The sequence below is a fragment of the Urtica dioica genome, chromosome 5, assembly GCF_054948205.1.
Source record: "Urtica dioica subsp. dioica isolate 48M chromosome 5, U.dioica_male_clone48M_v1_H2, whole genome shotgun sequence".
NCBI classification, from domain to species: domain Eukaryota; kingdom Viridiplantae; phylum Streptophyta; class Magnoliopsida; order Rosales; family Urticaceae; genus Urtica; species Urtica dioica.
In genome coordinates, this window is record NC_142760.1 from 560,487 (window position 1) to 576,461 (window position 15,975).

At 35.8% G+C, this 15,975-nt stretch overlaps 2 protein-coding genes across 2 annotated transcripts; both read left to right on the forward strand.

Moving 5' to 3' along the window:
* Positions 1 to 369: 369 nt before the first annotated feature.
* LOC149394635 (transcription factor bHLH35-like) lies at positions 370 to 4,160 on the forward strand. Its single transcript, XM_089615117.1, has 5 exons — positions 370 to 535; positions 602 to 764; positions 1,019 to 1,297; positions 1,427 to 1,597; positions 3,883 to 4,160. The coding sequence occupies exons 1-5, from the start codon at positions 462 to 464 to the stop codon at positions 3,970 to 3,972; spliced, it is 777 nt and encodes a 258-aa protein (XP_089471243.1). The 5' UTR covers positions 370 to 461; the 3' UTR covers positions 3,973 to 4,160.
* A 9,933-nt stretch (positions 4,161 to 14,093) lies between these two features.
* On the forward strand, positions 14,094 to 15,323 carry LOC149394636 (uncharacterized). Its single transcript, XM_089615261.1, has one exon. It carries the CDS (start codon positions 14,094 to 14,096, stop codon positions 15,321 to 15,323), a length of 1,230 nt encoding a protein of 409 aa, XP_089471387.1.
* Positions 15,324 to 15,975: the final 652 nt, after the last annotated feature.

Below are 15,975 nucleotides of genomic sequence, written 5' to 3' on the forward strand. Positions count from 1 at the left end.
CAAAATATAAAAATTACTAAAAAATTTAGGAAAAATATTGTAATTTTTTAAAAGTTCAGGGGACATCTGTCCCTCGTGGGCCCAAAGTGGCTCTGTCCCGGGCAATAGTTGAAATACTTTGGAGAACTAGATGCATATAAATCAATTTCATAATCTCCAAGGGCGTGTACAATTGTCATGACCCAGTTTATCCTATATTCCATTTTCTTCCCGGGCCATAGAAATTTAAAAAAAAAAAAAAAATTTGAAATCAATGGAACAACTAAACACAAGTCACCACGTGATTGAATACTATTTTGCAAATTCAGGAAAGTATTGGGATCTCCAAAGAAAATAGTAATCTGGTGAGCCCGGGCAGCTATAAAAACAGACTCATCCCAGTGAAGAAAAGCACAATTATATCATTTTCTTTTTTCTCTTTTTCTTTTTCTTTTTTCTTTTCATAATTAAAACCACAAGCCATGGACAACATTGGTGAAGAGTACAAGCACTACTGGGAGACCAATATGTTCCTCCAAACCGAAGAGCTGGACAGGTATGTACGCTACGATACGCTGTGATTCAATACATGATAACCAATAATGGGTGTGCCACGTGGCAGCTGGGGGTTGGATGAGGCGTTTTCGGGGTACTACTCGAGCTCGCCGGACGGAGCGGCGTCCACGTCAGCGGCGTCGAAGAACATCGTGTCGGAACGGAATCGGAGGAAGAAGCTCAACGAGAGGCTCTTCGCCTTAAGAGCCGTGGTCCCCAATATTAGCAAGGTCAATTGATTAATCTTAATCACTCTATTATTATTATTAACAAAACAACAATAAGTGGTTACTGCTTTACGCAATATAATATTATTCTATTTAATTCGCCTCTGATTAACTATTGTATTTGTATAAAATAAGAAGGCGCTATTATCCACGCCACTAAATTTTTTTTTCTTGTCCTTTATCGTAGCATTTACGTCAATTATAATATTCTCAATTTTTTTTTAATTTATTTAAAACATACAAAAAAATAATTTTAGATGGACAAAGCTTCGATAATCAAGGACGCGATTGAGTACATCCAAGAGCTGCACGAGCAAGAGAGAAGAATCCAATCTGAGATTATGGAGCTTGAGTCAAGCAATAAGCTAATAATAAACAATAATAATAATTCGGTTTTTAATGATGGGTATTTTGATCACCAAGATTTGTCAATTTTGTTGACGTCGAAGAAGAAGAAGAAAAAGATGACGAATCAACCGATGTACGATTCAGCGGGATCGAGCTCCGGCTCGATTTCACCGATTGAAGTTCTTGAAGTTAGTCTCTCTTTCTCTATCTCCATAATTAATTAATTAATTAGAAACAGATATCTATTAGGTTAGATTAGGGAGTGATAATTAATATTTATTTAGTAGAGTTTGAATTGAAAAAATGGGTGTGATCAGCTAAGAGTGACGTACATGGGAGAGAAGACTTTGGTGGTGAGTCTGACGTGTAGTAAGAGAAGAGACACAATGGTGAAATTGTGTCAAGTGTTTGAGTCTCTAAAGCTTAAGATAATCACAGCTAATATCTCTGCTTTCTCTGGGAGGCTTTTTAAGACAGTCTTCATTGAGGTTAGTCTCTCTCCTCTCTCAACTTTCACTTTTACTTCTTAAAAAAAAAAAAAACTTATCACATTTTTCTTTCTTTAATTAAATCACTTTCTATTAGTCTATGATATATAATCAGCTTTTTTTTTTTTTACGTTTATGAATATGCAACCAATAATTTGTAAACTGATTTAAAGTGGGTCCCACCGACACCTGGTCAGTGTTTTCCAAAAAAAAAATAATAAATAAATAAAACCCAAAAGCGTCCTAAATAAATAAAATAATAAACACTGTTGATATCTATGTCAACAATGTTGACATATAGTAAAAGACAAAAATAGATATTAATATTGTTGACAAAAATGGTGATATTTTAGACTAAATTAGTCTTTTGATGGAAAGTGTGAAAATGTTATGAAATTGATGGCAAATGTGACAATTTCTCTATTATATACCTATTCCAAGTGAAGCATTCAATCAATATCAAACATAGAACATATAAATTCTTGATTTTTTTGGCCTGAAAAAGAAAACAAAAGGTATAAATGGTGGGGGATCTAATGAGTTGGAAATCACTTTGAAAGAATGGAAAGGAAAATAAAAAATAAAAAAATAAAAAAAAAGTAAAGAAAATAAAAATTAAAAAAGTGGACAATCCATTAAGTGTGACAAAAGTTTTGGTTTAATATGTCTATGAGATTAGATGACATCCATCATTATATTATGATGTCAAAATAAACAAAAAACGAAATCACCAAACTGGATTTGTTTGTACATATCCAACCAACAAAAAAATGTTTTACTTACAGTTTTTTTCCCCCCTTTCTTTTATGGTTGTATTATTTACAATTTTCGTGAATGTATTATCATTAGCTGCATGAAATTGAAGTTTGAATCTTTGTGAAACACGAGATTTTGAGAGACACATTTATGTATATTTTGATTATATAACCCCCACTTATTCAATGAGAGAGACACAGTTAGTCAATGAACTACTATAGCTCGTGTACTACTCTAAAAAGTCAAAATGGCTAACATGACCAAATGAAACTGAGCATGAGTTTTCAAGTTTCAACGATATTTTTAGCTTGTTTTGTACTTTTAATACAATATTAATTGATAGGAAAAAAAAAGGCAGTTAATGCTATGCTGAGGCATCCAGAGGCACAGTTAGTCTATGAAAACAACTAATTAAGGCTTCATAGCAATATAATTGTCCTAATTAATGGAAACAACTAATTAAGTCCTTTAATGTGACTTTCATTTATTCTTTGTTACAGTAGTGCGAATACACATGTTTTCCATATGTATCACACTTTCTTTGTTTCTATCTTGTAGATATTCCCAGGAAATGCATTATTTGAAACTCTATATATCAATATGTGTATAATATCTCTGGCCAATAAATCGTAAAACACACGGAAAGTTCATGAGAAAACTAGTAACCCATTTGGAAACAAGAAAACGAGAAAAATAAAATACACGTGTTTAAATGAGATAGAGTTTATACACGAGTCATTTTTCCACGCGTTTATTCGTGTTCACAATTTTATGGATTATATTAATTATGGGACACTCATAGCTTGCGTGTACGTATTTCTGTATCGGCAAACAATTGTATTTAGACATATTGGCCGTCTCTATACGCAAAATTTCACTTTGATAAATAGTCTATATTATAAGTTTATATTTTAGTAAAAGTTTGTCAGTTTTTTATATAAATAGTAACACTATCAATAAAAAAAATAAAAAAAAATAAAAAAAAACGTACACATCTGTAAAAGATTTACTTCAAAAAAATTACTGACACGTGATATTATTTACGATTTTTTTTAATAACATGTAGCTATTTTGTTAATTTTAGACAAATTTTGAATATTTTACTAAATAACTAATCCTCATCGACTATCTAGCAATAAAATTTATACGAGGGGTTAAATAAAATATTTTTCAATTTTGGTCCAACTTACTATTCTCCATATTTGTCTGGCTCTAAATGCTAATGCCACGATGACCCCCCATAATTATCTTATTATAACCAGACCCTACATATCACTATCATGATTTCCTTCTTTTAATTCAATAAATATATGTCATTGTTTCATTTATATGTATTAAAAAAACACAAATATGAATTTGCTTGGTGTACTCGTGGAGCTCGTTCACAATATTCTAATACAAAATATCTATTTCCCCAAATAGAAGAAATCGCTCTATATATTGTTTATAGGAATATAATAATTATACAAAAGTTGTTAGGTTTGACATAAGTATATTGATTTGATTTTTTTTTTTTTTTTTTTGGGTAGGCGGATGAAGAAGAAAAAGATCTTTTGAAGATAAAGATACAGACGGCCATTGCAGCTCTAAATGATCCATTAAGTCCAATGAGCATTTGAGATATATATATTATTTTCACAGTTTATTATTATGTATATTTATGGTTAAAATCATCATAGTGTTCTTGTTCAGATACACTAAATCTCATTTCATGATGATCACTCTTCGTTGGGGTTTCTAGATTGATCTCAGTGTTTTCCTTGATGAAGAAGACCATATATATAAATATATAGATTTGTTTGACTTCTTTGGGAGTTTATGATATGGTTTCCATTATTACGAAAGAAAATATGATATAACTATGAAGTTCAGAGATATCTTCAGTATCACTATATCACTTCATGAAGAACATATTTCAAAAGAGAAATTTCATTTTCTAGACCCAAAAGTTATGGAAATATCTCAATTAGACCCGTTAGTTAAAAAATATACAAAATTGGATTTTTGTACCAATTTTGGACGAAAAATACCCTTGAAATTCAAATAACTCATATTTTTCTCTCATTTTCAAATCATCTTCATCACAATTCTTGTCACCTTCGAATTGGTTGCGCTAGGATTAGAATTTTCGGTGGTCGATTTTGGGTATATGTTCAGCTTCGATTTTGAGGGTTTCGCATCGTTTTTGGAAAAAATTCCATAGTGAGTTTTTTTTCAAAAACTTGGAAAAATCCATGAATCTCATCGGAACGTGTCAGAATCCATCGGATCCCGTTGGATCCGGTCGGGAAAAATACCCAGTTAAAAAAAAAAAAAAATTGGACCCCGTCGGATCCCATCCCAGATTTAAAAAAAAAAAAAATTAATCCCCTCTCTTTGAAGATCATCGGATTGTGTCGGATCCCGTCGGATTCCATCGGATTCGGTCGGATCCGACCGAATCCGATGAAATCCGACGGGATCCGACACATAATACCCAGATTTAAAAAAAAAAAAATCCACCTATCTTCCATTATTCAAATCAACACTAAATAACTAAAAACCACTCTAATCTTATATCCTATCAATCCTACACTATTCAAACCATGACAAAACCATTAAAACCATTAAGAAAGTGAGAGAAAGTGAGAGAGTGAGAACGAAAGAGATGAAGATGAGGTTTATTTTGAATTGAGGGTATTTTTGTCCAAAATTGGTACAAAAGTCCAATTTTGGATATTTTTTAATTAACGGGTCTAATTGAGATATTTCCATAACTTTTAGGTCTAGAAAATGAAATTTCTCTTTCAAAACAACTCTATTCAATTATGCACCCAAAAAAAAAAAAAAAAAAATTCCTTCTGGAGACAATAACTTGCTATGATAATTTTTATCATCTTTCTATAGAGATTAAGTTGAGATGGATTAAATGTAAGCATAATTTTAACGATCTTAATCAGCCAAGATCTTAGAACTAGATGATTTTCACAGACCATTAGGGATTGAGAAAAACCTACCTCGAAATATGACGAGAGTGACGATGACGGCAGCGGATGATCACCGGAATTGGTTTCTCTCTCTTGACCTCTTTAGACTTCAGAGTTTTCTTTTGATGGCAGAGGAAAACTACGTAATAGGTTGAGAGAGGACCAATCCCTAGGGTTTCTCTTTATATAGACCCACCATCAGGGTATAATAGGAATTTACCTTCAATTAATTAACCAATAGGAATTATCTCATTATTATTATTAAACCAATAAGTAAATACACTTGGGCCGCAATTCTTTCCCACTTACAAACCCCACGTAATGGGCTTTGAGAAATAATAGGTCCAACATTCTCCCACTTGGCCCATGTGTCATTGCATACCATGTATCTTAATAATAAAACATAAGTGCACATAGTATAAGATAAATCCATCATAATATCGGTTACATCATAAAGTCATTATCAAGCATGAGAACTAATAACGATCATAGCGGTTGTACGTCAATTTATCTACATAGTCCCTTCCATGTATCACAATACTAGCTTCACACCTAACATGACACGTAATAAGGTATTCATAATGGTCCGAATCTTGACCATATAATGCATTCATGTATATACTAATCATAATAGAAAACAAGATTCATTACTTCATGTCAGAAACAAAATAAACGAGCTCAAAGTGTCAATCACATAAAACATAAATTGCATCAAGGATGACATCCAAGGATCCCCATTCATTCGACATGATCAATAAATACCTTAGGGGGCAATCCTTTCGTTAATGGATCTGCAACCATAAGTTTTGTGCTAATGTGGTTGATTGACACATTTTTGTTTCCGAATTTCTTCTTTAATCGACATAGTATTCCAATTCTATAAGCTTAGCACCTTTCGAATACTTGTCTTTCTTAGAAAAGAAGACTGCTGCGGAATTATCACAGTAAATTTTCAGCGGCTTGGCGATAATGTCGACAATTCCAAGTCCTGAAATAAAGTTCCGCAGCCATAAACCATAAGTCGTAGCCTCAAAGCATACTACGAATTCAGCTTCAATAGTGGATGCAGCAATGACAAACTGCTTTACACTTACATGAAATCACTAATTTTGTTAAAAGAACAAATAGCCAAAAGTGGATTTTCTGTAATCCACACATCCGGCAAAATCTTAATCTAAATATCCAATCACATCAAGGTGATCAGATCTCCTATAAGTGAGTATACGATCCTTCATTCCTTGTAGATATCTCAGCACTTTCTTTGCAGCTTTCCAATGATCTATTCCTGGATTACTTTGATACCTGTCCAGCATTCCGACAACAAAACTGATGTCTGGCCTGGTACAAGTCTGTGCATACATCAAGCTTCCAACAATAGATGCATAAGGAATTTGTTCCATTTGTTTGCGTTCCAATTCATTTTTTGGACAACACCTGCAGAGCATTTGTCCCTTTTGAATCTCTCAAGAACTTTTTAATGTATGCTTTCTGAGACAATCCCAACCATCCTTGTGATCTATCACGAGATATCTCTAAACTCCTTGGTTTGACGTAATAAACCAAGATCATTAGTTGCAAGCAAGATGTCGTCAACATACAAAACCAAAATTATAAACTTACTCTCACTGATCTTCAGATATATACATCGGTCAACGATGTTTTCTTTAAATCCAAAAGATATGACAGTATCGTTGAACTTGAGATACCATTGTCGGGAAGCTTGTTTAAGTCTGTATATTGACTTCTTCAATTTACATACCATATGTTCCTTTCCGTCAACCTCAAAACCTTCAGTCTGATCCATGAACACTTCTTCATCTAAATTCCCATTCAGAAAGACAGTTTTCACATTCATTTGATGGAGCTCTAAATCATAATGAGCTACCATAGCCATAACAATCCTCAGAGAGTCCTTTTTAGAGACAGGTGAAAAAGTCTCTTTGTAATCAACACTATTTTTCTGAGTAAAACCTTTGGCAACGAGTCGAGCCTTGTGTCTTTCGATATTACCATTTGAGTCGAGCTTGGTCTTGAAGACCCACTTGCACCCTACTCTTTTACAACCTTCAGGCAATTCAACAAGGTCTCAAACTTCGTTGTGATCCATTGATTTTAGCTATTCTTTCATGGCGTCTAACCACTTAATAGAATTCTCACTTTCTATGGCTTGTGAAAACGAAACTGGATCATTATCAATTCCTAAGTCGTATTCCGACTCTTGTAGATAAACCACATAATCATCAGAAATAACGGATTTTCGTCCTCTTACAGATCTTCTTAATGCGATTTCTTGTGGTTCATCTATGATAGGTTCATTTGGTACGACATCATTCAATGATGCTTGGTCGTTAATTTGTTGTTCTTGCTAATCATTATCATGGTCAACATGAATAGGAACAACAACTTGAGAAGAAGGTAGATGCAAAGGTACTTGCACTCTAACTTCTTGGATTTCCACATTACGTGGTTCCAAACTCCCACTGACTTCACCATTTTCGATGAACCTAGCATTACCAGTTTCAACAATTCTCGTACTATGGTTAGGACAATATAATCGATACCCTTTAGATTTTTCTGGATAACCAATGAAGAAACCACTGATTGTTCTTGAGTCCAGTTTCCTTTCATGTGGATTATAAATTCTTACTTCTGCTGGGCAACCAAAAACATGCAGGTGCCTTAAACTAGGTTTTCTTCCCGTCCACAGTTCAAAAGGTGTCTTAGGAACTGCCTTACTGGGAACCCTGTTCAATAAATATACAGCGGTCTTAAAAGCATGCATCCACAAAGATTTGGGTAAAGAAGAATTGCTTAACATACTCCTAACCATATCTATTAAAGTACGATTACGCCTTGCTGCTACACCATTTTGTTGTGGTGTTCCTGGCATAGTGTATTGAGCACAGATGCCACGGCTTTCTAGGAACTTAGCAAATGGACCAGGGCACTGTCCACTTTCATTAAATCTCCCATAGTATTCACCACCTCCGTCAGACCTGACAATTTTCACCTTTCTATCTAATTGTCTTTCAACTTCATTGAAAAACACCTCTAGGGTATCTACCGATTGAGATTTTTCATGCAACAAATAGACATATCCATAACGTGAAAAGTCGTTGATAAAAGTGATGAAATACCTTTCTCCACCAAGTAATGGAACGTCAAATGACCCACATATATCGGTATGTAAAATTTCAAGGAGATGTGAGCTTCGTGTGGCTGATTTCTTAAGTGTCTGTCTTGTGTGCTTTCCCTTAATGCACTCAACACAAACTCCAAGATCGGTAAAATCCAAATTAGGTAGGATATCATTCTTTACCAACCTTTCGATTCTTTTTTTGGATATATGACCCAAACGTTTATGCCACAAGTAAGCAGACGATTCATTAGATAAACCACGTTTAGTACCAACATTATGATGCACGGTTAAAAGAGTTTCAGCAAAAAGGGTATCAAGCTTTAGTTTGTACAAACCATCACAAAGAATACCAGAACCCAAGAAAAGATTTTGTTTGAATAAACTGAAACATCCATTCTCAAAATTAAAAGAATACCCAGCTTTATCGAGTTTAGATATGGAAACCAAATTGCGAGAAACAGAAGAAACATAAAAGGTTTGAAAAAGGTCTAAATGATGCCCAGTGTCTAGAACTAAACGATAGGTTCCAATGGCTTCAACTTGGACTTTGGCTCTGTTTCCCATGAGGATGAATTTTTCATTTTGGCTTATGGTTTGGGTCGTAAGAAATCCTCTTTCTTTCGAACCATGCCTTACGTTTTGGGCAATCTTTCTGCCAGTGCCCAGTCTTTTTACAGAACCGGCACGCATCTTTGCTTAGTTCCTTCTTGTGGATTTGGACAGATGACTCATTAAGCTTTGATAGTCCTTGCTTGCCATTTTCAGTCTTCCATGGTTTCTTTCTAGCTCCTTTATGACCAACGAGATTGGCAGAATGATTTTCCGATTTCTTAAGCCTCGCTTCCTCTTGAATGAGCATACTTTGTAATTCATGCACATTCCATTTATCCTTCAGAGTGTTGTAATGCACGTGAAATGTGCCATACTCAGGAGGTAAAGAATTGAGGATGAACGTTACTAGGAAATTTTCATTCACTTCCATTCCCATGGTCTTCAGTCTTGCTGCAATGTTCTTTATTTCGACGAGAACCATCAAACTTCATGGTGGTTAACCTACCCATTAGTGCCCCAGCCCGTGACTTATCAGCCGAGTCGGACTCAGAGCTTTCTTCCACAAACTTCATAAATTCCTTAGCATTTTCAGTTTTCTTAAATGTGGACTTGATGTTGTCTTCTACAGTCATTCGCATGAACATTAGGCTCAGTCTGTTAGATCTTTCCCAAGCTTTATGGAATGATCTTTGGTCAGCGCTGCTAGCATTAGTTAGAGCAGCGGGTTTCTCACTTAAGAGTGCCGAATCAAGATCCAGAACACCGAGGTGAAACTGAACTTGTTCAAACCATTCAGAGAAATTAAGACCATTGAACGTAATAACAGACGTGGCTTGCGACTGAAGAGAAACAGGAAAAGAGGCTGCAAAATTAAATAATATATGCTAACACATTAATGCTTTGAGTAATAAACCTAATCTATAATACAGATTCAGAACACGTAAAATAAACATGAGGTACATATTGAAGTCACCTTTGGGCAGAACAACAATATATACAATAAGGTATACATAAATGATGCTAAAAATAAAATATTTTTCATAATAGGTTATTGACATACTTGAATTAGATATATTTGCAATCTTTGGATATACTAAACATACCTAACCAAGCATATCAATTTACCACGATAATGTTCATAAATTATAAAATGAATAATCGACCTTTGGGCGATCCGAAAATATTTTATAACCATGAACTTCAATTTACCCATGAAGAAACTTTAAGATTTCATAATGTCATTTAACTTGAGAGCATCACATAAACACGAGTAATTGAATTTATTTTCATTGACACCCAAAAAAACTTTACAATTCGGTCACTTTGGTGACTAACAAATTGATCATAATATGGATATCAAAATAAAATAATTTTATAAAACATTATTCTATAATTATTATCCTTTGGCAATATAAGACTTTATAAAACCATATCACTTTGGTGATCAGGTTTAAACAATAAAATAATTTCAATTTGCCAGGTCATTAAGAAAAAAAAAATGATGTAATATGCATAAGAAAAAATCAAACTTCATGAATAAAAGATAATCAAAATATGTCAAATCCTGATATTCACTTAAAAGGAATCTGTTATTCTTAATAGGCAATAAACTAATTAGCCTTAAAATTCAATTTCAATAAAAGGAAAACGTAATACGTACCCTCATCATTAATATACATAAATTGAAGATACGCATATTGAATATCTACTTTTGCACGGGTACTTTCTTTGTAATGCACATCAACAAAACAAGAAAAACATGAAAGAAAAAAAAATATGAGCATTGACAACCGTAAAAACAAAAGCATCTATCCCACTATGAACATCTACAAAACATCATCAGAGACATGCATAAAGGAAAAACAAACTTGATGCATCATATTACACTCCATGTGTAGATATAGAGTCAATGTGAATTTCTAAGACTACACATGCATATAAAACCTTTTCCTCAAGTCACTGAATATCAATACCCATTATATTTGGACCCAATCAATTAACATAATCGGTGAAAGCTTCTGATAATTCAAACAATGAACACATGACAATAAGAATTCGTAATAGCAGTTGATTCAAATTATTAATTGAACGTACCAAAGCTGTAGCAGGTATAATAATGAGATCGCGTATGCCTCGATCATATCCATAAATCCGAGACATAAACATGAGCGCAAACACATATGGACCAACATAATTTCATCCAGTAATAGCAAAATAAAATAATTCATAAACGGAAAATCACAAGTTTTATAAGCAAGGCTCTGATACCACATGTAAGCATAATTTTAACGATCTTAATAAACCAAGATCTTAGAACTATATGATTTTCACAGACCATTAGAGATTGAGAAAAACCTACCTCGATCCATGACGAGAGTGACGGTGACGGCAGCGGATGATCACCGGAATTGGTTTCTCTCTCTTGACATCTTTAGACTTCAGAGTTTTCTTTTGATGACAGAGGAAAACTACGTAATAGGGTGAGAGAGGACCAATCCCTAGGGTTTCTCTTTATATAGACTCACCATCAGGGTATAATAGAAATTTACCTTCAATTAATTAACCAATAAGAATTATCTCATTATTATTATTAAACTAATAAGTAAATACACTTGGGCCACAATTCTTTCCCACTTACAAACCCCACGTAATGGGCTTTGAGAAATAATAGGTCCAACATTAAAAAGATTGCTATCCCTAAAAAGTAGCATCTTATTACTTTTCAAAAAAAAAAGGATTAATTACAAAAAATCCCCCCCAACTCTGGAGTCGGTAACAAACTGCCCCCTCAATTCGAAAAAGCCACAAAAAATTATCTTAACTTTGATTTTTTTCGATTTTTGCCCCTTCCGTCAACATTTCTCAGTTACCGTCTAATAAATGTGCACTTTTTATGCACGTTAGCAATTAAAATGAGGGAAATTATCTTTTTACCCTTCATTTCAACATAATAAATAGGATCCAGGACAAGTGTAGAAAAGGAAGCAGACTTGAGCATGCGCGGAGTTCTTTCTTTCCTCAACGGAGGTTCATTGGGGTTAGAGACCTCTCGGCCAAGGAACTCCATGTCTCGTCTTTCTCGACCACGTGCCTCTCTTGGGCTTCATAAAATATGTTCTCGGGTCCACTATGGTTATTCTCAGGCGAAGAAACTGTCAAATCGCGGCGGGTCTGCTGCGCTAGGGAGTTAGGGTTGTTGTTCGACTTCTTTGCAAGGCCACTTCATTTGGAACGAGCCCAGTGCTGTAAAGTCTCAGAATTACCAGTGTTATTATCCGGCTTCTGCACATCATAACTTCATTCACCGGTTTGTCTTTTTCCTCCGTCGCCACAAACCTGTTCCCAACAACACGTTGAACATCTCTCAAGAAAGCCCCTTTTGAACGCAAAGTACATAATAACGAAAGTGAAACAAAATGGGGGTGGCGCAGGAAATTCCAATATACGTTTATATTCACAGAAAGTGAAACAAAGAAATTGGGTGATGAAAGGGAGAAGAATTTGGTTGCTTTGAAGGGCTTTCTGGGTCGGAGATGGTCTGCGAGTTTGGAGACACTAGGCTCATCGGTGTCGTCTGGCTTCGACAATATCTTGACTTTGAACGACGACGAAGTAGAGAGAGAGAGGAAGACGAGTAAGTCGATGAGAGGGAAACTTTCCGTACTGGACTCCATCGAAGATAAGGTAAAGGTTGCAGACGGCAGAGAGTACTCAGTCGCCGGCGAGGCGGAGGAATTTTTGTCGTTGGATTGGGATTTAATTGTTCTGATTGGGGGTTTTTGTTTGGGGACGGAGATTAGGATTTTGGAGTGGGTTTGGTGGCGGATTGGGGGAGGAGGACGGTTGATTGGACGAGAGTGTCGGATTAATGACGAGAGTGTGGTTCGGCGGCGATGGTGAAGAACTCGGCGGCGAGGGTTGAGAGCGTGGAGTTGGGCGAGGGTTTATATAAAAAATTGTTTAGAAATAAAATAATCCCATAAATAAAATAGATATGGTAAAAATACAATTATAACCTCAAATAAGTTCTCACGTGACTAAAACGTGTCTCGGAGATAGATTTAACTGCCGAATATTGACGGAATGGGCAAAACTCGATGAAAACCAAAGTTCAGATAATTTTTTGTGGCTTTTTCGAATTGAGGGGGCAGTTTGTTACCGACTCCAGAGTTGGGGGGGATTTTTTGTAATTAATCCAAAAAAAAAAAGGCAAGGTCTTCATGGTCAATGAAAAGAAATTTACGATAGTTTAGCATTATTGAAAGAAAGTTGCTATCTAATTAATCTTTTCTCGGCACTGTTTGATGCATAGATTACAATATATATAGAAGTAAGACCATAATTAGATCAAGAATGGATTGTCGATCAATAGATTACAATATATATCACAACCGCAAGGTTCAAGCGAATAAGCGAAGAGTGAGACCATGTTGAATTCAGTCTAACAATTTTTTATAAAACACATTTTTGTTTAAATATGCATGCGGAGCCCAGATCTTTGCTCGAAGCTTGTTTGACTTCGTATAAAAAAAAATCATTTCAATTACAATAAGAATGTATCAATTTTCTTTATACATGCATAAACCTAAAATTTTCTTCTTTGCAATTGTGATTCGACCACATTCAAAAACAAGTTTCAATATACTTAATCTATCGTTCAAGCCATCCCTAGCTACGCCATGAGCCGTTTCCGCCTCCCGAAACAGTTGATCAACGAAATTCATAGGCTCTTAGCACGATTTTGGTGGGACTCAGCCGAGGAAAAAAAGAAAACACATTGGTGCACTTGGCAACGCCTTTGTAAAAGTAAATCGGATGGTGGTGAATCATTCGCAATCCAAATTCCCTCACAGCCCAAGTCCTAAAAGCTTGCTACCACCGCAACACTACCTTCATAAAGGCCAAAATCCCAAACCGATGTTCCTTTTTCTGGCGAGGTCTCCTATGGGGACGTGAACTTGCTCTCTCCGGGGCTCGATGGCGGGTAGAGAATGGTTAGAACATTCGAGTTCTTCACGACAAATGGCTGCCCCGGCCCACCTCTTTCTCCCCCATCGAAAAACCGTACATCCCGGATGACACAATGGTGACTGATCTCCGTCTAGGCAATAGAGATTGGGACTCTAATTTCATTAAGGTTGTCTTCAACCCCAGGGATGCTGCCCTTATTCTCGACATTCCCATAAGCTCCCGTGATGTTGAGGATCGTCTTAGGTGGCACTATTCAAAATACGGGGAGTACAATGTCAAGAGAGGATGTTACCAAGCTTTCTACCCTCAGATAACCACTGCCTCGTCAAGCTCCAATTCTTCGGCGTCATGGTGGAAGTGTCTTTGGAAACTCAATCTTACACCTAAAATAAATAAAAACCTCCTTTGGAGACTCATCCATAAATGGCTACCAACCAATGACACCCTCACGAGGAGGAAAATTATTTCTAACCCTGTTTGTTTGTTTTGTAGATCGGCTCACGAGACGGTAACTCATGCAATTTGGACGTGCCCTGATGCCTATGCTCTTTGGCAAAGCTGGGATCTAGACCATGTTATAGATCCCCGCTTTACCTCGGACTGTTTAGGTTTCCTCTTCGACGCAGCTACGACTCTCAGCCCCGACGCCTTTCGTTTCTTTGTGGCCCTGGCTTGGTCACGATGGACGTACCGCAATCAAGTAAACAAACCTCGCCTCGATCCCCAGTTTCTCTTAGATTGGACCTCCCGTCTCTTAGATGGTCTCCAGTCCCGATCTCGAGATCCCTCCACTGCAGACATCCCTCCCCTTGCAAGAGCTCCCACGAACTCCTTCAGCCGCGCTTGTCAATCTGCCTCCAACACCATCATCACTGTCGACGCAACGATCAGAACCTCCGCCCATCGCTGTGGCATAGGAGTATTTATCCGGACCACTACGGGATTAGTACTCGCCTCCTGCATAGCGCCTATCCACACCCTCCTTGCTCCGGGCATAGCAGAAGCCAAGGCAATCCTCGAAGGTCTCCATCTTGCAAAAGAACGCGATCTCCACCAGGTCACTATCATCTCTGACTGTCTTGCTATCGTTCAGTTTCTGTCGTCTACGACTTCGTCGTGCATTGAACTTGATCTAGTCATCGACGACATTCTCGATCTCTCAGCCACTTTTGCAGCTTGTAACTTCCTTTTCTCCCCTCATTCGACGAATGTCCTAACTCACATTCTTGCTCAATTTGCTTTAAATTTTAATAATATTGCTATTTGGGACAACAATGCCCCACCTCATGTAATCTCTGCAATTATTATAGACAAACCTTTGTTTTGCACTGATGTGGAATGAAGTCTAGTCCACAATTTTTCAAAACAAAAAAAAAAATTCTATTGGACGAGAATTCAAAAGGCTTAATCTAAAAAGAAATCCAAATCAAACGTCTCGATTTAAAATTTATTTGACGGGCAGAATAACAATTTCTATGTTAATATATATATATATATATATATATATATATATATATGTATGTATATATATATATATATGTATGTATATATTGGTCATTGTTGTAAATAAATTGGTATGCTCATATAGGTCAAAAATATAGGGTAAATAAAGTCAAAAATATGATGTAGATAATTAATTACCCTACACCTAACTTTTGACTAATGTACACAAATTTTCACTATAAATACATGAGGATGGTGAATGAAAAATCCATCCCTAAAATTCCTACAATTCCTCTCCCATTTTCTCTCTACTCTTCATATTCTCCTCTTCTAAATTCTCACCATATTAGTGTTTGAAGAGTATTCAATTCAAGTTATTCATTTGGTTTTCATAACACGTTATCAGCACGATCACTCTCGTCAAGATCGATTCGGAGGTATAATACTCTAAACACTAAAACTCGTATAACTATTATTTATTGTATAACGCCAGATTACTATACACAGGAGGCTCTGCCACCTTATGGTAATATGATGTGATTTACAATATT